This window comes from Amborella trichopoda, chromosome 5 (assembly GCF_054954075.1).
Source record: "Amborella trichopoda isolate Santa Cruz 75 chromosome 5, AtrichopodaSantaCruz75HAP2 v2.0, whole genome shotgun sequence".
Lineage (NCBI taxonomy): Eukaryota > Viridiplantae > Streptophyta > Magnoliopsida > Amborellales > Amborellaceae > Amborella > Amborella trichopoda.
In genome coordinates, this window is record NC_142340.1 from 32521572 (window position 1) to 32545330 (window position 23759).

The 23759-nt window shown below is 37.9% G+C and overlaps 2 protein-coding genes across 5 annotated transcripts in view; one reads left to right on the forward strand and one right to left on the reverse strand.

The window, feature by feature from the left end:
- The first annotated feature begins 4700 nt into the window (after positions 1 to 4700).
- Positions 4701 to 6370, forward strand: LOC18432662 (tail fiber). Its single transcript, XM_006842765.4, has 3 exons — positions 4701 to 4895; positions 5573 to 5804; positions 5882 to 6370. Exons 1-3 carry the CDS (start codon positions 4720 to 4722, stop codon positions 6176 to 6178), a joined length of 705 nt encoding a protein of 234 aa, XP_006842828.2. The 5' UTR covers positions 4701 to 4719; the 3' UTR covers positions 6179 to 6370.
- Positions 6223 to 23759, reverse strand: part of LOC18432663 (FAD/NAD(P)-binding oxidoreductase) — a 48613-nt gene continuing 31076 nt past the window's right edge. For 2 of the 4 annotated variants that reach the window (XM_011624500.3, XM_006842766.4), the window contains 5 exons: positions 9583 to 9660; positions 8053 to 8142; positions 7855 to 7968; positions 7565 to 7633; positions 6223 to 6583 (listed from right to left, as the gene is read on the reverse strand). In XM_011624500.3, the coding sequence (XP_011622802.1) occupies positions 6527 to 6583; positions 7565 to 7633; positions 7855 to 7968; positions 8053 to 8142; positions 9583 to 9660 (408 nt within the window). In that variant the 3' untranslated portion in view covers positions 6223 to 6526. Of the gene's footprint in view, positions 6584 to 7564; positions 7634 to 7854; positions 7969 to 8052; positions 8143 to 9570; positions 9661 to 23759 lie in introns of all 4 variants that reach the window. The other 2 variants (XM_088866491.1, XM_088866490.1) reach the window with 1 other exon arrangement.

Below are 23759 nucleotides of genomic sequence, written 5' to 3' on the forward strand. Positions count from 1 at the left end.
GAGAGATGTGAGGTACATTATTGAGAGAATGGAGCCTGATGAAGAGTCCCAAATTAATGCGTTGAAAGATGTAAGTTTCAATCAATACATTTTAATAGTTAGGCCATAATGTAGTTTATTGTGCAACATTTTATTAATTATGTTGAATTTTTGTCTTTTAGCTTCTCATGTATATAGATGCACGTGGAGAAATTGATACTACCATGGCTATAAAGAAGAAAAGCACCTTAGATCCAAGTCAGTCAACAAATTTTATAAATTACAATTTTTTAATTTAACTAATTATGGGATAATTTCATTTCTCATTTTAATTATAAATTGATTAATATTCTAACTTATTTTGTGACAGCTACATGGTGGGATTTATATGGACTCCAAACCCCATATCTAAAGAAGATCGCAGTCATGGTACTAAGGCAAACCTGTTCGTCCTCTAGATGCGAGAGAAACTGGAGCACGTTCTAATGGATTCATACCCCAAGAGGAACAGGTTGAAGATTGAGAGGCTGCATCAGTTGGTTTATGTGCACTATAATCTCAACCTAAGGCAAAAAATGCTAGAAAAGGAACCCACAAGTTATGACCCAATTAACCTAGACGATATATTCTAAGAGGACCTCACAGAAGAATGGGTAATAGAGGAGGAGCAATGAGAGGGGCAGCCGCTGACAGTGAACACAGAGTATTTACAAGAACAAGTTTAAGATTTAGGTGAGGATGTGGAAGACGTGGGGAACATCCAGGAGGACATTCATGTAGACAGCAGGAGAGAGAGGTGGGGGGGCAGGCGGGCGTGTGAATGGTAGACGAGCTAGGGGAACTACCACTTAAGAGGAGGACCAAGGTAGTTGGTATGCATATGCAACAGAGAGACATAGCTATAGAGATCGCAGCCCATCTAGTCAATGTTGCAGCAAGCTTTATGCCACCATCGGGGCAAACAACACAGTCAGGTGCTGAGGTGCAAGGTGATGCTAGGGAGGGAGACAAACCAACTGGGAGGGAGCATGAGGGCTAGATAAGTTTTTGGGATTATAACTTATATAACAATTTATCAAATGTTCCAGATTGGCAAGGGGCACAGCGACGATAGGGATGGCTCCCTCATTGTTACAAATTTTCCCCCAACGCCCTCACTCTGATAGTGAGACTCAAGAAGAGCCTTTACCCCATTTTTACTCATCTTTTCCTAATGTTTTTTTGTGTTTTGATTTATTAAAGAGATGCATGTTAGATGAAATTTTATCATAGAAACATATTTCTTTAGTGAACAAGAGAAATTATTATAATTAGTCATATGTAGTTACATCCAAAAATAAATGTCACTTTTGCTAGAGTGTGCATACATTTTTATCACTTTTGGGGTTTTTAGACCTCACGATATGTAAGTTTTTTACTATATTTTCAGAGTTATCAAAAAAGGAGATCCAAAGCAAGTAGTAATTATGAAAAAATGAGGGGTCATTTTTTTAGAATTCACATGATGTAAGAATTTTTTCTTTTAGAGAGTTAAGAGAGAAAGAGTTCCAAAAAAAAATGCAGCCCCCCCCCCAATCGAACTCAATACCACTTATAAACTCACACAACATGAAATTTTGTTTAAGAGGGTTATGGAAAAAGAGCTCCAAAATAAATCCAATCCATTAAGAAATATAGAGTTAAAAAATATATTTTTTAACAGAGTTATGGAAAAAAGAACTCCAAAATAAACCATTGAGAAGTAAAGACCAAAGGTACTAACCAATTTGCCACACAACCGCAATAACAATGGTGGCCGGCATTCTATATAGAAGCTAGTCTTTATTTTCCCTAAATAAAAAATAACCGTAGTAACAATGGTGGCCGGCATTTATATAGAGCTAGTCTTTATTTGCTCTAAAGAAAAAATAACAATAGTAACAATGGTGGCCAGCATTTTATTTAGAGCTAGTCTTTATTTGCTCTAAAGAAGAGATAATCGTAGTAACAATTGTGGCCTGCATTTTGTGTAGAGCTAGTTTTTATTTGCTCTAAAGAAAAAAAAAATGGTTTGAGGGGATTGGATCCCACAACATTCTCTATTGTGCGTACAAGGGCTGGCATGCTACCACAAATCCAGCACATAGACTCCGTCGAGTACATCGCCTCAGCTAGTGCCTGAGTGCCTTAGCCGAGTCGATGTTTTGAACCTTCACATATAAAAGTTGTAGAAGCAAGAATAGTGACAACTTGCCCGTGTCCGAGCAAGAGCCCCAGCTAGGAAATGATTTCATGCCAACTCAGCTGGGTCCGAGCTAGCTCAGCGATGTTAAAATGCTGGCAAGGCCTATTCTAACACTTACTACAGTTAATAGAAATTCCAAAAATGCCAAATAATTCCATTTTAGTCCTAACAAATCTCATAATTCCATGGGGTCCTAACCCATGTTGGAAAAACCAGATATTCTAACCTGCCAAGTGGACATTTCAGGTTTCGAGTGGTTTAGGTGATTAGCCGATTTCTAAAAAAAAATTCAAAAAAATGAATATAAAATCCCAAAAATTAGGAATTATTTTGGACATTAATACTCACTTTTATATTTTCCCATCTTTTTTAAAAAAATTTAAAAATACACCTAGGTCCAAATCGATTCTTTAAAACCCACTTGTTTCATTAATTTTCAACTTCATTTGAATATGTTTTGTTTTAATCATTCTTTATATGTTTTTCATATTTTAGAAGATTTTTTTTGTATCTTTTTTTATTTGTTTCAACAATATTTTGACCTCCTGGGACTTGCCCGGTTAGAATGGTTGAATCGATCGGTTTATCGATTAGGCTGGTTAAAACGCTTCCGACCCTATGTCCAGTTAACCGTTCCGATTAGATTTTGCGAACACTGGTTCTAACCCCCTTTCCATGGATTTTGGTTTCTTTATGATATTAGGTGTCCAAACACAATACACTTACAAATTGCATCACTAATTATGGAAACAAAAGGAAAGACCTATAACTCTAATAAAAATAAGATGACCAAAATACCTCTGAAAGTTAAGGGTATTTTGGTCATTTTTATTTCATGGGGAATATTTTTTTATGTTTTTTGTAGGTGCAAGTTTAAGATAGGATGGGTGCCCGAAATTTAGTATCAATATCATTTCTAGAAAAAATTAAAATAAAATAGTGTTTAGGCTGTCCATTCGGATCAGACGACTGGGAGACGAGAGATGTATGTAAAATATAGGGAAAATTACAAAAAGAACCTTGAGACCACACTTTATATGCAACATATGCCGAACCAACCTTTTTCTCTGACTTTGTTCCCCAAGCCAAACTTTCTATACAAATACCCCTTAAGGGAAAAAGTTCATTTTTTTAGACGGAAATGCCCTTCCCGTACACAAAAATCAATTTGACCAGATTTGACGTTGACTTGTGGACGTTAGTAGCATATTGTCGGAGCGCACTATCACATTGCCAGAGCGCACAAGTATCGAACCACCCTAAGACAACTACCGGACCGAAACTGAGTACTGTCAGGCCCTTTACATAGTGTCAGAGCCTTGGAATCCAATAACATCTACTGTCGGGCCACCTTTTGCAACTACCGAACCTCTCTTTTCAATTGTTAGACCGCAATTTACACTGTGCCGAAGTCCTACTATCGGACCACACTTTACACAGTGCTGGAGCCCTACTGCCGGACCGCATTATACACAGTGTCGAAGCGCTACTGGGGGACCACACTTACACAGTGTCGGAGTCTCTATTTTGGTGGGATAGATGAGAGAGGCATATTTTGGTCGGATAGAGAGTAAAAGTAAAAGAGGGTAGTTTAGGTATTTTTTATTTTTTTATTTTTGGTTGAAACATAGAAAGTGTTTTGGGAAAAAAAGTGAAAAAAAAAATTAAATTGGAGGTAAATTGCATGACGAATATTGTAGGGGGTTTTTTATAATCTTCGCTAAAATATATGGGGGTGGCGACGTAAACCCCCAACGCATAAACCAATTTAGCGATGATATCAGACCAAGATACCATATGGACGGTGACAAAAAAGCTCCCCAAAAATGCACATTTTCAATTTTAAAAATTTTATTTTTCTCATTATTTGGCTTAGATCATGAATCCTCAAAAGATTGGATCAAAACTCCATATTGGACAAGCTTTAGAGAGGGGATGCACACCGTCGAAAACAAAAAAAACTCAAATATAAAATGTTCCGTCCAACTTGAATTCTTCCCCCGTGCGCTAGCACCAGATAAACAATTGCTAAAAGGTTTTCTACTCCCGCGGGAGCATATTATCCATTTACTCCCTCAGGATTAGACATGCTAAAAAATACTTTTTGGATCTCCAATTTAGGGATGCAATTTCTACTACCCATAAACTAATATCAATAAAAATAAAAATAAAATTCTGAAATAAACTCTTTTATGTAAAAAACAAAAATTATGCATAAAGATTTAATAGTGACTGTCCAATTCCTGAAGTGCTAGATCAAGTGTCACAAAACTTGAAATTCAAATTTTTTTTATTTTGAAAATAAGCTAGTAATTCTTATATGGTTACCAATATTTTAGACTAAAATAATCTTTCTATTTCGTAGGAGGGAGTAGTTACACAATATGCTTCCGCGAGAGCATAGTATTCGTTCTCAAAATAATCTACCCTCTATTTTACCCTTAGAAAAATGAGTTATTTCCACCCTTTTGTGATATTGGTTATTCTCTGTATCGGCGAGTGGTAGCATCGATGGGATGAGAGAGAGGATGCCTTCCCTTTCCAAGTCTAATCACAAGGCATCAACAGTCATGAGACCCACCTCAAACTCTTCTTCTTCTTCTTCTTCAGCTGGTAAATGGGTAACCAGCGTCTCCACCATCGCCTCTGGCATTTACTTCCTCCTAATCATTCTTCAGATCCCACTCTTCAGGTTATTCCTCTCTCTCTCTCTCTCTCTCTCTCTCTCTCTCTCTCTCACACACACATCCAAATTGTGGATTATGCGCGTATTCAATCGAACGATTGGTTCTTCTTCCTAATACACCTTGGCCATATAATTATAAACCAATTTGCTTCTCTGGTTTCTGTATCCATGGCTTTTCCTTTTGGAATCTCATAAGAAAACCATCTTTCTCCATGTGGAAATCTTAAATTGGGGTAGTTTTAGATCTGAGGGAAAAAAAAACCCTAAAAGTAGAAGAAAACCCATCCTTTTTCCATTGTAGAATATGATATTTTGTTCGTCAAATTTCTCCTTTCTTTGTTGTCTACTTGTCTCATTTCCGGAGATTAATGAATCTATCAGCATCTGGTGACTAATATGAGCATGTTAATTCAAAATTATAATCTCAAAGTGTATGCATTTGTTTTTTAGGGTAACTTCTTTTCTGGTCCTTTTCCATACTTAATTGACTATTAATGACAATGGCAATGTCGAGTACTCTAAATTGATCTCTTTATCCATGATTGATGCGCTTCCCTTCCATTACCATATGGAAAACTTCTCTCTATGAAGGACTTTCCCTCTCTCTCTCTCTATTTGTTCTTCTCTATGCTTGTGGTTTATTAAAATGACCAAGTTTGCTCCTTGAAATGTGGTGTCTTCAGAGTGCCATGCAGATCAGGGATGTGCAACTCGCCTCTCCAAGTGACGTCTTCACAGTTAATCGCAAGCGATGTCTTCCCCACTGTGGTGGTCAAGGCCCTTCTCTATCCTGGTGCCATCTCAAGCAGCCTCCTGTCAAACTTCACCTTCCCAAGTTGGGATAACACTCTTCACTTCTATAACTTAACAGATGCCAAGAACTACTCTGCAATTGTCGATCTTCAGCGTTTGGAGGTGATTATCTTTCAATCCCAACTCTCCCTCTCTCTCTGTCTCTCTCTCTCTCTCAACTTCTATTGTTTGGTTCTCAGGTACTTGCAGGATGCTACTTCTCTGTAGCTGGTGCTTTTGTGGGCCTATTGAAACCCGGAAGGATGAGCATGTTTGGAACTCTTCTAGTAGTTTGGGGCCTTGTCAAAGAAGGTATTCTTGGAAAACCTGCAACCACTGATCCCACAAAGGCAGTTTACATGTACCCAACAATGGTCATTGCACTGATTTGTGCCTTCTCCTCCATAAAGTATGACATGACAAAGGTAACTAGGAAGAGCCATGTTCGCCCAATGGCCAAGCCATTGCAGAGTTCTTCCAAGTCTAAACTGAAATGAGAGAGAGAGAGAGAGAGAGAGAGAGAGAGAGCTCAAAACCCTTGTAACAGAACATATCAGAGTCTTGATTTATTAAAATTGTGTTCTATGAACATTGTTAGTTCAGTTGAATCTCTCATGAATTATGAAGGAACAATGCAACAAACTTCTGTTTATTCTCTCAAAGATTATATGGAACCACTCTTTTGCTTTTGCTTTTGCTTTTGTTGGTAAGCAGCCATGCAGGTTCTAAAATTAAACTATTGTCTTAAAACAAAAACCCCACTATGAGGATTACATAAAATAACTGATTTTCCTGTTCTCTTGACACCTTTGACGAAGAAAATTTGGTACTTCGATGGCCTGTTGTCAAAATTTATATACCATTTCTTCCGTGTATCCAACTTCCTTTAGGAGGCCGGAGAGCTGCATGACACAAACCACCAGTAAGGTTTGAAACCAAGATCCAAAGAACTTAATTTGAGTTCATGCATAGAAAAGGGACTGTTTAGTCTAACAGACACTGCCAAACCATAGGCCACTGATGGACTATGGAAACCCCTATCCTATTGGAGTCATCACCATCCATATCTTTGGACAATGATGGCCTCAACTGGATATGATTTTCCATATTGCGTTGTACTATAGTAAAACTTCTCCTATTAGTGAAAAGGACATGCCACATTTAGTTATTTTCGATGTTCAGAAAGGGTTAAAAAAGGCGGAGGCAGGTGCCCATACACAAAGGCAGCCCGAGGGGAAGGGGTTGGGGTGGGGGCCATATGTTGTTTTGTGCATGTGTTTTGTAAATGTGTGTGTGTGCATGCGCATGTATGTGTGTGTGCAAGGTCTCGCATGGAATTCTTTAAGATCATCCTCTTTTTTTCTTTTGAATCTGTATTTGTGAGAGAAATGTCTCAAACACTTGGAGGATACGTCGAGAGAGAGGGAGGAAGAGAGAAAGAGAGATGAACCTCACATCGAACACTTGCAGGTCATCTTCTTCTTTCTCTTCTTCTTACATGTAAAAAGGGAGCATATGGGTCTATATATGTTGTGAGTGTGAGTGTGAGTGTGTGTGTCTATGTGAGAGAGAGAGAGAGAGGCCACGCATCGAACACTTTAAGTCCATCTTCTCCTCTTCTCATATGTAGAGAGAGCACATGGACGAGAGAGAGAGAGAGAGAGAGGGAGAGAAGGGCAATACCACGCTTTATTTTTTGTTTAGGTGGATTTGAATTTCTTTTTTTTTGGGCGCTCAGACCACCTAGGTGCCTGCCTTAGGCATGGCCGCCCAGACCCCACAGCCTAAGCTACCCTTAGGCGGTTTGTCTGCCAGGCCGCCGGCAGCCGAATTTTCGTTCATTGGTTTTTTCAACAGTAAAATATAAGGAGGTTTTTATTTACCTCCCCCTGTGATCGGTCCTTGGCCTTATCTCCGGATATGTGTTTCATCATTCCTGGAGGGCCACACACCTACATGGATAACAGATGTGGTACCATTAAAAAACAAGTATATCCCAAAACTGTAAACATGCCACTAATCAGAAAGAAAAAAGAACATGTAGGTTGAGAATGGTACTCAATTATAGCATTTCAAGTAACACCAAACCAATTTTTAAAGATCATATGCAAATGGAACAGCTTATAATTGAGCACCAGGCACTGAAATAAAAACTCATACTATAAAAACTCACAAGTATGAGTGTGTCATCACTAGGTACAGGCAATCCTTTTATGATCATGTCGTTTGATATATAACCAGCACCACCTCTCCAATTCTGAGATGGTTTATCCACTGTGTAAAATATCTGCATTAAATAATAAAAGATAGTTAATTTCCAATGAAACTCGTGATAATCTTCTAACCTCTTTCTTATAAGAAATTATTCGACCTTCAGATTTGGATGGTTGGCTGAAAGCATGTCAAGCTTTTCTTTGAGCAGTATATCATCAGGAGAAATATTTGCATAGAGCAATGATATCTGAAAGAAACAAAAACTCATTAATATTTGTCATAGACTTGAATTCCAAATTGTATAAGTTCTTTACCACACTTCATCGTTAGTCATATTATCAGTATTTGGATAGAAACTGACAAAAAATTTCTAAAAAGCACATGAAACTTTGATGCAGGTTTCTAAATAAACTGGTGCTTTAAGCATATGAAGATTGCCAAAACAAGTCGACAGGAAAATGCCATTCATTCTCTATGAAATATTATGAAAATCCGTCATTCTCTCAGGGCACGTTTGATTAAGGAAAGATGCAGCTTTGGAAGCCACATTTTCCCAAAAACGTAACACTTCCTGGGTTTGATTACAGGAAGTGCTACACTGCGGCTTCCAGGATATGTGAAAAATGGGAATAGACAGCTTTCATGTGCCCCCATTGGAACCAGCCACCTCAGAAGCTAAAGTGGGGGCTCTTTTAAAGACTTCCATAGAAAGTCTTGTATTAGACTATTTAAAATAGAATTTTTTAGAAGACTTCCGTGTTTTTTTTTTTAAAGACTCTCTCATGTTTTATTCTTCTTCAAATATTTTTTTTTTGGGGGGAGTTTCTCTCTCTCTCTCTCTCTCTCTCTCTCTCTCACACACACACACACACAGGTTGTTCCACTATATTACCCTTTTTTATGTAAATCTTACTGCGGAGTTCTTAATATTTCTTTCTTGAGTGCTGGACCAATTTTTACAAAGGTCATACCAAGAACATGACTGAACTACGCTATCTTTGATTATAAAAGGATGTTTATATAGTTTCTCCATCTAAAACGCAAGGCAGTGTTTGATGTTGATCTTAAATTCTCCTTAAATGACCAAATATTGTCCTCTCATCAATGAAAACTTCCATGAATGGTTAAAACTGGCTAATTTCCAGATCTTTATTTTTCTAGAATTCTAGGTTCAATCAAACACAGGTTTCCAGCCATCCTCAGAATTCCAGATAAATTATCAAACAGTGTTTTCCAGCTCCAAATATCACATGCTACAACTTCCAGGGAGGCAGATCTTCTGCCTCCCAGGGAGGTTAGCTTCCCTCAATAATATAAGTGTGGTTTATAAAACTTAAATAATACAAGTACTACAATCAGTTCTGTGCCATATAGTTCTTTACACTTTATAACTTTTTCAATGATTTGATACTATGGTCATCCAAGCTGTGCATGCTCCCCCCTCAGTTGTGTGGTACGTATTTTGCATGACTTTGTGTGAATGCGTTCAAGTGTAATGACCCATGCATAAAAAAAGTATGGAAAAGATCCTCTTGTAGAAAAGGTCTTCTTGTCTAACTGGAAAAAGAAAATTTAAATTTCATGACAAAGATACTCTAAATATATTAATGTACATTATAACTTAGCTTCATCTTGATCAATTTCGAATTATGGAACATAAAGTTAGTACTGATACAATAAGGAAAACCTGGGTGTTGTCATCAGGATTCTTCAAAATAGCTTCAATGACCTGTAGCATTGGCGTAATTCCTGTACCACCTGCAATCTGGAGCACAACGGTTCTGAGCATTATATAAAGGAAGGAATGTGGCTAAGAAGAAAGTGCAGCCACTTGCTTATCGGTAATTCACAGAGAAGCAAGAATGTTTTCTAATGCATCAAAGATATCACCATACGCATGCTAAATATTATATTCTTCAAAGCAAAACAGGTTATTTGAAAGGACTGAGGGAATCTGAAAGGGAAAAAGGGAGAACCACGTTGAACAATGCAGTTGGATGTGTAACTTAGTGAATATAATCCATTCCTGTGCATGCATGCAATTAGAAACAAGAAGAGAAAACCATAGGCGATCGCTCCTCGAGGAAATAACAGAATCCCTGGACAGATAATATTGGATTAATGATGTACAAAAATATCATAACTTGATAATTGCACCTCTGGAACCATTTAGGAAACTGGTAGATGCTTTGGACAAGACTTTTTATGATTATAATAACCCTATGAGAGACAGCTAACAATCTGCTAGGCAACCGCAGGTTTTGTCGAAAACCTAACAAGTGCTGCAGATGATCTATTTCTTTTTTTCCCTTTTTTAATACAATTGACTTGTATGAAGTAAAAATATATTATAAAATGTGCTCTACAATGTGTTTGGGTAGAAGATATACAAAATCTCAGACCATAAAAAAGTGGCCCAGCAAGGGAAAAACTCTGGCGGCTTGAAAATCACCCAAGTGACAAACTATAAACAAAATTATGTTCATTCAGGTTCTCTATGCATCGTTGATGATGAACGCCTAGTTTTGGCCAGGCCGTCCATGAAGTTTTTGACCTAGCGCAATGTGTGATTGATATTTATCGAACTAAGGAGATCACCTTGAAGATCTGATATTGAGCCTCCAAGGGTGTGTCTAGCAATTGTTTGCCAAATTGGTTGTTTCTAGAGTCGCCGTCAACCACCATGGTCAACCACCAACTGAGGTTGAAAAATTTCAGTCCTTGGAATAGCACTAGGGCCTCGGCCATGATTGAGTCAGTAATGGCCCCTAGAAAGGACAAAACTGTGGCACCCTGACAATCTCTAAACAAACCCCCAATTCCCTAGATGCCAAGGCTGCCAAATGAACAGCTATTGAAGTTAAATTTGATGGAATCAGGCCATGGGGCAGCCCGGTGGGAAGATTTATTGAAGAGAATCCTGCTTAAACTTGCTACAGTTGCCAAATTCAGTAGAAAAGCGAAAGATTCTGAAACCTTTCCCGAGGAGTCACCAACTTACTCAGGCTTTGACACAATCCAAAATGACCTCGAGATCTCTTACTTTGCCTTCAAAAATACGTGTATTGCGTTCAAGCCAGATGTTTCAAGAGGCAGCAAGGACTGGGACAGGATAAAATACCTTCAAGGTGAGGTAGATACAAAAATTCTAGACAATCACTTCGTGATAAAGATCAAGAATACAGCTGTAAACAAAAATTAGTGAGGCCCATTCCCAGGAATAGATGCTGCTCCCTCTTTCACTAAAGCGTCATTCAGGGAGAGCTTGAAGCCCAAGAAATGATAGATTTAGAGTTACCTTCAATAGCAATTTGGTTGCCCCACCCAGGGCCATAAACTCTTAGGCATTTGAGTAAAGCACTGGCCTTTGCTGTGGTACTATCGGCAAGACCAATGGGTATGGAGATAGCAAGAATAGTGGAGCCAAAAGGGTCCCTGAACAATCCTCCAACCCCAGCTGGTCCTGGGTTATCAAGGGAACATCCTTCAAAGTTCAATTTGATCCAGCCTTGTTTCGGAATAGCGAGGAATGAGCGACCTTAGAAGAGGTGGAGTGGCATAGCACCGGCCAATTGGACCAGAAGTCCGAATCTTCTGTTAAAATTTTGGCATTTGGTGGAGCGGGTGCAATCCACACCTATAAGGAGCATATTGTGGGTGGTGATCTTGCCTGATTTCTTGATAGAAAGAAATCAAAAATAACCCCAAGGTGGAAAGCACCCAATGAGATCTGTCACTAACCTGGCCAATGAGGAAATAGGCATGGAGAGAGGAAAGAATATTCTCATGGTTTCTGAATTTGGCCCATAGTTGATGAAGAAGTAGGAGTGGGGGAAGGCGAGGGATATTGTTTCTTGCTACGATTTCCCTAGTTTGGGAGCATCATAAGGGCGTACCATAAATATATAAAACTAGAGAAAGTTTAAAGTTAAAAGATTAACTGCATTTTTAAAAATATTTAGATGCAAATTGATGTCCTCTGATATGTAAGTAGTAAGCCTTAAAAAGGACCCTCCAAAAGCTTCTAGCACCCAAAAATTCTATTGTGTCCAAGACCCTAGTGGTCTGGTTCATAACAACAGGAAGAGGTTGGGCGATTGAACTTCCAAGCGAGAGTTCCCCAGTCAAAGGTCTTCCCAGAAAAGTGCTCTCTAAAAACAAGTCGGAGGCCAAAAGAACACCTTTCCAATCCCCCCGACATACAAGACGATGGTCCCCAATGCGAGCTACTGTTGTTGACGCCATACTTATGTTCAAACCTCCTCCAAAGCTGAGTTTCTTGGGTAAGAAAATGCCACAGCCACTTGCTCAATTGTAAAGTGTTCATATCTTTTAAAAACTTAATCCCTGAACCCCTCCGTGCTTTTTAGGTTTTACGGACCATAGTCCATTTGACTAGGTGATATTTGTTGTCTTCCCGGGCACCAATCAGTGGAAGTACCTTGGAAAGGTTTTGTTGTCTCCACGGGCACCAAACCAGTGGAAGTCCCTTGTTAACCTTTCCAATTTCTTCAGGATCATCACTAGCATTCAGAAGAAAGGAAAGGTGGAATATAAGAATACTTGGTGGATTTTATAAGAGTGAGTCTTCCTCCCAAAGAAAGGTAGCCACCTTTCCATGAGGTGAGGCATTTTCCGAACCATCCAATCACTACATCCCATAGCTATATCCTTGGCCTATTCATGCATAAGGGAAACCCAAGGTACTTGCAAGGTAAGGAGTCCACACCACATCCAATTCTCTTGGCTAGGTTCCCCACCGCAAGATGCTCTAACCCTATTCCCATGAGACTGGTCTTAGTCATGTTAACTAAGTCCCCGTAGAGAACTCAAAGCAGCAGGTGATTAGACACAGTGTCTGCATGTTGAGGGACGTCTTCACATAATACTAACATCTCATTGGCACACTGCAGAAGTGAGATAAAGGAGCCTTTGTGTTGGGGTTTGTGACCTTTAAAGGCCATGAGAGCATGTAAATATATTTTTGTGCACTAAAGTGGGAGTGTACTATGGTTGACTGACCTAGGTTAGGCAGTTTATGGCTCAGGTCATGTAAACCCTTTTCCTTAGGCATAGGCACTACCATTGAGGGTTTATAGAAGGTCATCCCTCGTTCAGGTCAAAGAGATGCCCAAGGATGTTGTTTACAGGCCAGGTTCATAGTCTCAAACAAACATGTAGACCTATGAGAGCAAAGGCCAAATCCTCAACAAAACTTCTGCATGGCTATGAACATATGATAATTGCATTTTTTGAAAGCAACACTATAGAGGGATATGTGTATATGTGCATAGAGAGAGCTCCCTTTGCACTATAGTAATATGTGCATTTAACTTCTACCATTTATTTGTTAACTTTGATGGCCCAATCATAAGCCCCTGCACATAAATGTGGGTCATAGCTCCCGTTGGATTAGTTTGGGAAGGTTGTGGATCATGGATCTAGGGATGGGTGGAGTGCCCTGATGATAGTCACTTATTTTGATTAGTTTGAGAAGACAGTTGTGGATCAAGGATCCCGACATGCATGGAGTGCCGTGATAGTCACTTATTTTGAAGTATTGGTACCAATCCACTTCTAGAGGTATTTCTGTAAGTTTTAAATTTTCTTAAGAACCTCATAAATATTGTTTTTCAACAATATTTATGATTAGTGATTTTGGATATTTTTCATAATTTTAAAATTGAATTTAAATGAATAAATACCCCCTAACAGTTATTTCTGAAATTTTCTATATAAGGGGTGTTTTTGAAATATTGATTTTAAAAGGTGGGACCCACGTGGGGGGGCCCAACCCCTGCAAGCGTGGGGTCTACATGGTGTGGGAAATTGGGCCCACATTTTCCACACACCCCACAAAGTTTGACGCCCCATGTTTCCCATTAACTTGGGAAACCTTGAGGGTGTTTTTTCTTTTACGAAAAATATCTTATTTGTTTAGTTGAAAATTTCTACGATGTTTTTTTGAGAAAATCTTGAGTGAGATTTTTATGGGATCTAGATTATTTTGGTCATATTTGTTTTATTTTGACATTATTAAATATCCCTTAGTGAGATAAAAGGAAAAATGTATAGCTTCCAATGGAAGAGGGGGGACTTGAGATTCGTGACATTGAGTTCAGTATTGCGTGCATGATGAAGTTGGCATGGCAAATCCTGGCGAATCCTTCCTCTCTGGTAGCATGTTTTTTTAAACACGAGTATTTTAGAAATTCTTCTATCTGGGGAACTTATAAAACAAACTGCTGCTATGCTTGGAAAGTCATTCAAATGGGGTTGCCTTTCTTGCGCCACAATGTTAGATTATTGGGGATGGCAGGATAGTAGATTTTCAGATCCATGATTATCAGAAAGATCAATTATGGAATCTTATGCTTCCAATATTCAGAAGGACATGGCAAAGGTTGCAGATTACCTACATGGCTCCCCACAAACTTGGCATCTTCCTTCCCCTACATATGGCCCGTTCCTGAGAGCATCTGGCCCTTCACTAAGAGTATGGAAGAAAGTGGAGGCTTTTTCAACTCCTCTTAAATGATAGGATGATCTTTTAGTATGGATTCACTCTGCTAATGGAATATTCTCGATTAAAGAGGAATGGAATTTTATTTGTCAAAGGGGTTCTCAACTAATTTTCAGATCACTATGGTCCCTCTAAGTGCCATCCTAAGGCGAAACAGTTTTATTGGCTGAGCCTTCATCAAACTACCTACGTCCTCTCTTATGCAGAGAGAAATTACCCTAAGGCTCATGTGTGCCCCTTCTGTCATATTAATGATGATAATAGATGTCATCTATTGCTTGATTGTCTTTTTTCGCGAGGGATATGGGGTCTATAGCATGGAGATGTGGTAAACGATTCACCCCATACTAATCTATGGCAGCGACCATGAGGAAAAGGATAGCATTCAAATTCAAGTCTGATGGTCCTATTAATATCTGGCATTCTTTATTTCTCACAACAGTTTGGATGCTTTAGGAGGACCACAATCATCACATGTTTTAAGGAAAGGTGTCCAAACGTGAACAGCTGATTAGGGGGATCGCTTGTCATGTTCAACACTTGGAAGATGCTAAGGACTAGTCATTTCACATTTCAAAGAAGGCAATTACAGAAAATCTAAAAGCAACGTGGCGGCAACAAAGGATCAAGTTACCCACCAATTGCATGGTCATTTCCTCAACCACAACATTTCAAGCTCAATGTTGATGGATCTTCTTTTCAAAATTCAGGCAGATCAAGTTGTGGAGGCATTATTAGAAGGGACAATGGTTCTTTCGTTGCCGCATTTGCTATCACCCTGGGTATCGCATCCAACAATTATGCAGAATCCTGCGATTAAGAAGCGGGTGTTGACTTAGCTAAACAGATGGATTGCTTCCCCGTACAGATTGAAAGAGATTCCTCCTTACTTGTACAGGTCATTCATGGCGGTTGTAAATCTCCATGGGCACTTCATACCATAGCTACTAACTGCAAATTCAGACTTGCAAATCATTCTTGGTCTTCTTCCATATTTATCGTGAGGCTAATATGGTGGTTGATGTACTAGCTAAAAAGGCTACAGTTTTTCGGATGCCACCATGTGGTGCTATAGACCTCCAAATTTTCTTTTTCTTCTTTTACTTCATGATGTTGCGCAACTGCCCTATTGTAAGGTTATAAAATAGTGTGTTGTAATTTTTCTATCTTCTATAAATGAAAAACAGGTAGGCGGCCTTCTCCCCCATTGATTTACCCCCCAAAAAGATAAACAGGAATTTTTAATAAATCAAGAAATATTTTGACTGGTCAAAGTCTAGATGGATTAGAAGTGGGGTCAAATCTTAGGCGATAAGGTTCATAAATATCGTATCTGAATCATGTTGGCTAATCTTAGAGATGGATGGCTCAAGTTATTTCTCTCTCACCTCACATATTACTAAAATATTCTAAGATCATATTGAATCCTAATCTGATTGGAGCATCTTAGGGCCCTTAAGGCCTATATAAGAAGGGGATTCCCCCCAACACTTGCCCCCTCGAAAAAGAAATTCTCAGTGCATTATATCTCTCTTTGTCCATCTCTCTCCCCTTTCCACCCCACACACTCTCTCTCTCTCTCTCTCTCTCTCTCTCTCTCTCTCTCTCTCTCTCTCTCTCTCTCTCTAAGGTAGCATACCACATCCATTAGGATTTGGGGTGGCACGCACCTCTCAAAGAGAGAAAAGGGGCACACGCAGCCAGGTTTAGGCCAGGGGAGGTGCCATTTTGTGGCATGCCCCAAGGTTTAAAAGGGTTTAAGAAAACCCTTATGGTAACTCATGCTCTCAGTCAGATTGGCCGATTCAACAGGATCTAAGAATCTAGTGTGCCATTGGTCACATGATAGAGTATTGGATGTGCGTAAGTCCTAAGGGTGTAACCCTAGGCAAAAAAGTCAAGTAAGTCTTCCCAGTTTATTTATTATAATTTGTTGTTCTTGATTCTTATTTTGTTTCCTAATTATAATTTTCGAGTTCAGTTTTGAATAAAGTTATCTTGACAGTAAGGCTTAAAGATCCTACATTTTAGTAGGTTTATTTTGTGCATTGTTTTTGTGGTAACTGTAAGTAGAAATTCCAACAATTAATACAAAAAGAGGAAAAATTTAAAATTTATATCCTAGAATTCTACGTAGCCACCGTTTTCACTTTGCTTGATGATTTGAAGCCTTTTAGGGGACTTTGGTCATACAATTTTGAGATTAGACCTATTGAAACCTCGCTTTTGATGGCGAAAAGAAAAGGTGAGAGGGGAACATCTTGATGAAGGCTCCTCAAGGAAATAGCCTTGGGAGCCTCCATTGATTAGGATGGGAAGTGGATCCGATGCAGCCCAATTCACAAGATCTACACTTAACCCGAAACTCATAAGTTGATGTCTATAGTGCATACATTTGTGAGAAATTGCTCCATCCAGTATTTGATGATCTTTAATAAATGCTCCTTTGATGGGGGAGACTACTGAGTCAAGAACCCCACTATGACGAGTCATCAGCACTTTGGATAGTAGCTTCTTGGTACTATTTATGAGATCGATTGGCTGAAAGTCTCTCATTTTTAGCTGCCCCTTCAATCTTTGGTAAAAGGGCAATGAAGGTGGCGTCATGCCTTGTGAATAACCTTGGTGATGGAATTCATCAAAGAAGGCCAAGATATCAGGGGCAAGGTGTCCCAAATTTGGTTAAAAAGGGCCATATGGAAGCCATCTAGGCCCGGAGCCCTATCCTGCACCCAGTCTACAAATGCTTTGTGAATCCCCTACACTAAGCATGGATCATAGTTATTGCAGTTTCATAACTTGGTGGTGATCACCAAGCTCACGGAGCTGGACCTTGGGTGGATCTCGCTCCCATATAGAAGGAACACGATCCCAACCCCTTGGGGATCAATGGATATAAATCACATTCATGTTACATTGATCTTTTACAAGGAAACAAGTCTTAAATGCATATCCATTTAAAAAAAGAAAATAATTATGCTACTAAAATCATGCTCTGTTTATTATTCAAAGCACAGTTATTAAGATCAGGATCCGGCTTGGAACCGATTCCGGGATCAGATAGGAAACCAGGGATTGTGACATGCTAGAAGGTCCTAGGTGATGAATCGTTGCTCGTACACCCTAAATTTTAGGGATCGAGATCCTACTCTTTTGGGAAGCTCGACCCAACTTCTACAAATGGAATGATCAAGTTATACAAGTCAAGCTCCATCTTGTTAAAAATCTAGGCCCTCGAGAGCACTTAACTAGGGTTCCCTAGGTCGGAAGCATAGTCCATATAGCATTATGAATAATTAATGAATTTTAAAAATCAAGGTTTGGTAAAAATATAAGAAACACAATCATTATTTAATAATTTAATATTTTTGTATTTCTTTGAGTGTAGTATATGCTTGTTTTATATTATTTGAGAGTAGTATATGTTTTTAATTAAGTAATAAAAAAATTTAAAGACATTAAAAATTTATAAAAAAATTAAGAGAATTTCTTCTTCGTGGAAACTCCTCACAAAATGACAATTATGATATAGCAATATTATTAGTTGGTAGATAAAATTTGAGTTGATTAGTATTTCTTTTAATTGAGGGAGCCCACAGGGACACTTATGTTTTGAAATATCTACCCTACAATTTTAGGCAGTGAAATTAGTGGCTTCATAAATATTGTCAACCATATTCTTAAAATAAAAAATATAATCAAAATAGTGACTAGCCAAAAGTACTTTCTTTAGTGAAAAGTTAAACTTTGAATTTCAATAAATAGTTTATAAATGTTATAGAACCTAACAAATAAAAAAATAGAGCATTATTTTTTATTTTTTTTGATAATTTTGAATGAGCATTTTTTTTTTTCATAGTTATTTTGGTGAATATAATGACCGTTAAAGTTTGCTTTTAATAAATTTCACAATTAGTAATTTAGATTGAAAGTGGGTGTCATGGTATATTAAATTACTTCCAACTTTATTGTTTATACATTAATAAAATGGCCAAAAACACCTAAACGCTCTAAATTTTACTAACTAAAATTAAAATGGGCCATTCTTTCTATTGCAGTTTTGAAAATTCAAATTTTCTACTCAATACGCATTAAAATTTGTAATTTTGTATTTATAAAATTTTTAATTTCACCTTGAGTAAAAAATAGTTCTTGAATTTATAAATTCAACTAATTTATACATTTAGAATTATAGTTTCTTAAAGCAATTTTAATTATAAACCATTATTTACGACTAAAACATTTTCCTAATTTTTGTTATAATAGGTTTGATATCCATTTATATATCAACTCTAATGTATTAAACAACATTTGAAGGTAGGACATGTAACACTTATGTGGATAAGATACCTATTGAATGAGAGAAATTGAGATAGGTAGGTAGCATACCAGCCCACCCCTGCCAAGACCCTGCTTAGGCGGGACCAGCACCAGGTTACAGCTCTTTTTAGCATACCAAGATTAAGGAAATATAACATAAGATTAATAAACATATAAAAATAACCATAATCTCACAGTACGGGATATACAGCTGTTTTTTTTTTTTGTATTAATGAATTTCACCTTAAGTAAAATAGTATCCAAAATTAATTAAACCATGTAATTAAAAATTATATTTTTTAAAATTTTGGAACGCAAACTCCTCTTTCTGTCTTTTTTTTACACGTGGTATGCAAACTTTCTTTAAAAAAAATATAAAGAAGATCACGTTATATTGAGTTTTATGAAGTCCATTGATGTATAATTTTGCATTGTAATTTTGAGTGGTGCAGAATTTTCAAAATCACCTCATACATGTGTACTTTGATGATCCCCTTGAGTAGTTTGTTTTGTTGATGGACAAGGGACCCTAATTGAGTTGTATCCTCTATTTTGAGTGTATTTTGATGTCAATTGTTCACTATAATTACAGTAACCTTGATGTAATTTCAAGTTATAAGTTCAATTTCAAGTGTATTATTAATATTGAAGTTGCAGTGTCTTGAGTTTTAACATAGTTGTACTCCAAGTACATGAGATTTGGTTTCTATACACTCTCAATAATTCAAGGAGCAAACATATGAAGAGATATGCGGCCTAGGGTTAGGATATACCCAAGGATTGAAGTTGAATCAAGATCAAATGGGCGTCAAGCACATATAAGCTTAACGGACAAAGGGACCCTATGAGAGGTCAATAAACATGAATTCAAGATATATCTACAAGAGAGAAGCAAGTGAGGGGGAAGGCATAGCAGAGAGAAGGGGGTGTGAGCAGAGGAGGAGAGGGGGGGGGCAAGGAGTGAGAGTGTATGAATTTGAAGAGATAAGGGGAAAAGAAGAATGAGGAGAGAGAGAGAGATCGGAGTTTAAAAGAGAGCCTGGAATACCCCTTTCAGTTTCCCACTGGATAGACGGTCAAGATCTTCTCTGAATGGGTCTATTTTATTAAATTGTTCCGAGAAATGACCCGAAAGGCATGCAAAGATTACTACTATACAAAATCCATAGTGAGAGAAAGCACAGTTCTCCAAACAAGATTTTACAATTGAAACATGAGAGAAAATTAGATAATAATAGCATATGGGTGCAACAAGACAAGTGTACATGCGGTAAGGTGGTCCTGACAAAGAAGTTCTACAATATTTTCCCTTTGTGAAAGATTGTAAGCATCTAGCCAAAGGGCACAATTCAAACAACACATTTGGATGTGGTCAATCTAGAAAACAGAAGCCTCAGCCCATCGATCTGCAAGGAAAACTTAAACATTCCAAACCTCAAAAAAGGTTTGGTGTGGCTATTATAGAAGAAACTTTGATGTCGAAGACTAAGGATCTATACAATGGCTCACAATTCATGCATATCTCGTTTACAAGGATCCATTCAGGATGCATTGAGAGCCAAGTCATCAAGAAGTTCCCCATGCTGAAGAGATAAATCAAGTCACAACACTTTCCAGATTGTTTTTTTTCCAAAAATTGTCTATTTGATAGAGGTGCTTTAAAGCATGGACTCGAATCAGGTCTTGCTAAGGTCCTTAGCCCGAGTCAGGCAACTTGACTTGGGTGAGTCCCATTGAGACTTGACCTAGTTTAACTAAAACCCATTTGAAACGGGCAAGACTTGCCAGTTCCCAAGGTTTTTCCTCTGGATTTAGTAGGCTGCCGAATCTAACATGGACTCAGAGAGTTTTCAATCACTGACTGGTACAAGTCTGGGCAGCATCTAGACCGAAAGATGAAAAAAAAAAGAGGCTATGCATTAACTTACACAGAAGGCAGGCATTTGATGATCGTAGAGACATGAATTTCACAGAGTAGATAATATTTGGATAAGAAACTCTGTGCACTTATGTTTTGAATTGCTAACTGAAAACTAAGTTGCAGTAGTTTTCAATTGTTACGTGGACTCATAACTTCAGGATATAGTCTGAAATGAATCTTCGATTGTTCTACATAAAACTTACTTTAGAAGTGGATCACAATTTAAATTCAAATGAATTCTACACAGGAACACAGCATCTGCCAATGATGTTCCACCTGTAAGATTAAAGCATACAATGGTTGACATAATGCCATCCTCATACTGCCGTAACACAACGGGAATTGCAGTAGGCATCAGTTCATGGTGTATACATTCACTGTGAAAGTAAAAATGTAAACACAGCTTGGAGAACAATCTGAACCATAGTCACCGAAGCTCGCAATTCCGATTCGGAAACCCGACTCGGTAATTCCGATTAGGAATCTTCACGGAACCCATTCCCATGAAGTCTAGAATCTCAATTCCTGATTTTAGGAATATCGATTCCAACAAGTATAGAATCTGATTTCCAATATATATTGATTTTCGATGCCACAATTGGTGAATCTCGATTCTACACTTGTTGAAATCGGTTTCCACATTTATCTGAATTCTTCCATTTTCCCCCGTTTTTTTTCTTTTGCTTCTAAAAAGTGATGTTTAGAAGTTTCCTAGGAGCTAGATGCTCAATCTCAAGCTACAAGTGTAGTCATCTTTTTGGTAGTAATGACCAATACAAACCAAAGTGGTGGTCCACATTCTCCACTTGATTCTTTAAGTATGCATTGTATCGATCCAATTGAGAGATTGCAACACCAAACTGTTAGAAATAATGTAATACAAATAATGTAAATGTGCATATATGGCATGTCGGTCAATGAATGGCATTGAGAAATGTATTGTTTCCCTCTCAGTTCGCAGTTGATTCCAAAGATGTTGGAATCTCAATTTCATATTGGTCGATTCCAACTAGGTCAGAAACTCGATTTCAAAGAGCTAGGAATCGTGAGTCCGTCTATGTAGGGATCTAAATTCTACTTTGGTCGAATCTCGATTCTTAAAAAAAAGAATTTCATCCCCCACGATTCCTCTTGTACGGATGTCGATTCTGAAAACATCAATCTTTCAGCCAGTGCCAATTCTGCACTTCCAATTCCTAAATCGATTCGGATTCCAAATCATTGTGGGTAACTATGATCTAAACAATTTATCCAAAACCTTCCAGTTAATCATATTAATGAGAGATCAAAGTGAGGGTTAGATATACTTAAGGTAACCTCTCTAATAAGGCAACTTGGTGATGGAGTGATGAGGTTTAGAAGGCCGCTAGAGAAAAACAATCACGTTATAAAACTTGACAATGTAATAGAAAAGATCAAAACTTAAGAGAATATAAAAATGCTAACACAAATGTTAAACAAATAGTAAGGCAAAATTTAGGGCATATGATAATCTATACAGTAAAGTAGGAACAAAAAAGGTTGAAAAAGACGTCTTTAAATTAGAAAAACTGAGAGAGAAGAAGTGTAGGGATCTAGACCACATTAAAGGCATTACGAGTGAGGATCAAAGGGTCTTAGTGAATGATGAAGAGGTCAACGAAAGGCAAAGAATTGTTTTTCAAAAATTAGTAAGACAGAGTATATGGAATGCAATTTTAGTAACAATAGGAGTAGAGACGATAAAGTAGTTGAGATTGACGGCCAAGAAATACCAAAACAAACGCACTTTCGATATCTTGAGTCAATAATCCAGGAAAATAAAGAGATTGAGGAAGATGACACACATAGACTTAGAGCTGGGTGGGTGAAGTGGAGATGTGTAACTTTTATATGATCGTCGCATGCCAAAGAAGCTAAAGGGTAAGTTTTATATGACAGCTGTGAGACCAGCTTTGCTTTATGCGGCAGAATGTTGGGTGGTCAAAAAACAACATACCCATAGAATGAGTGTAGCGGAGATGGGGATGTTGAGATGGATGAGTGGCAAGACAATAGGGGATAAAATTCGAAATGAATACATTCGGAAAAATTTAGATGTGGCACCAATAAGCGATAAGCTGAAAGAGTACACTTAGGTAGCATAGCCATGTGTGGCGTAGACCCAATAAAGCACCTGTTAGGAGGTGCGAGTTAATTCAAGTAGAAAGTTCAAAACAGGCAAGGGATGGCCCGAAATGAGATGGTTGGAAGTAGTGAGAAAAGATATGAGACTTATGGTTTCTCTGAGGGTATGGCCCTTAATAGAGCAAAATGTCAGACCAAGATTTGTGTAGCCAACCCCAATTAATTGGGGAAACGCTTTGACAATGATGATCCTCTTTGAGATAGAGTTCATGGCGGCCATGCGCATAGCCGTGCCTCATACAAAACCATCAAGTACACTGAAAGTTAAACGAGCAATCATTAAGAAACAAGGGCAACGGATGTCGATCTCCAATAATTTTAAGTCCAGCAGTCCTTAGGAACTTTCTATAGATGGTAAGCAACCATATATACAGGAATGCCTAAACAGATGAATTGGTAAAATATTTCTATGATATATACCTGAGCATGCTTTTCAATATTAAGTTTTTCTAGTGATATTCATACTTAGACTAAAATAGATGGACATCTTCGTCTCAATCCCAAGTTTTTAAGTTAAATCGTTGATTAAGAAGCCCCTTAGGTAGTGTCAACCCACCACCATCTTATCCAATTATCCTTTTTCCGTCCAGATCATAACTCCTAGGGGAAGAATTAAGAAAGCCAGCAGGCAAGTACAGTTTCTAATTGCTCTGCTTGCACCTAAATATATCCTACAATGAAAATGTAAAGAGTTCTAGGCTCACATCGAGGGTTACCAAACATACTAGAGCCACTAGGGAAGCTAGAAATCCTGCACAGTACACTGCTCATATTATTTATAAGAGCTAATTATCTATGACTAAAGTCAAAAAATATAAGCTGCTCAAAACTCTGCATTCAAAGGTATCAATAGTCACCTCGATTAATATTATGATTGAATCTATATTTTCACTAGTGAAATTGCAACAACTCAATTTTACAGGTATCAACCTAA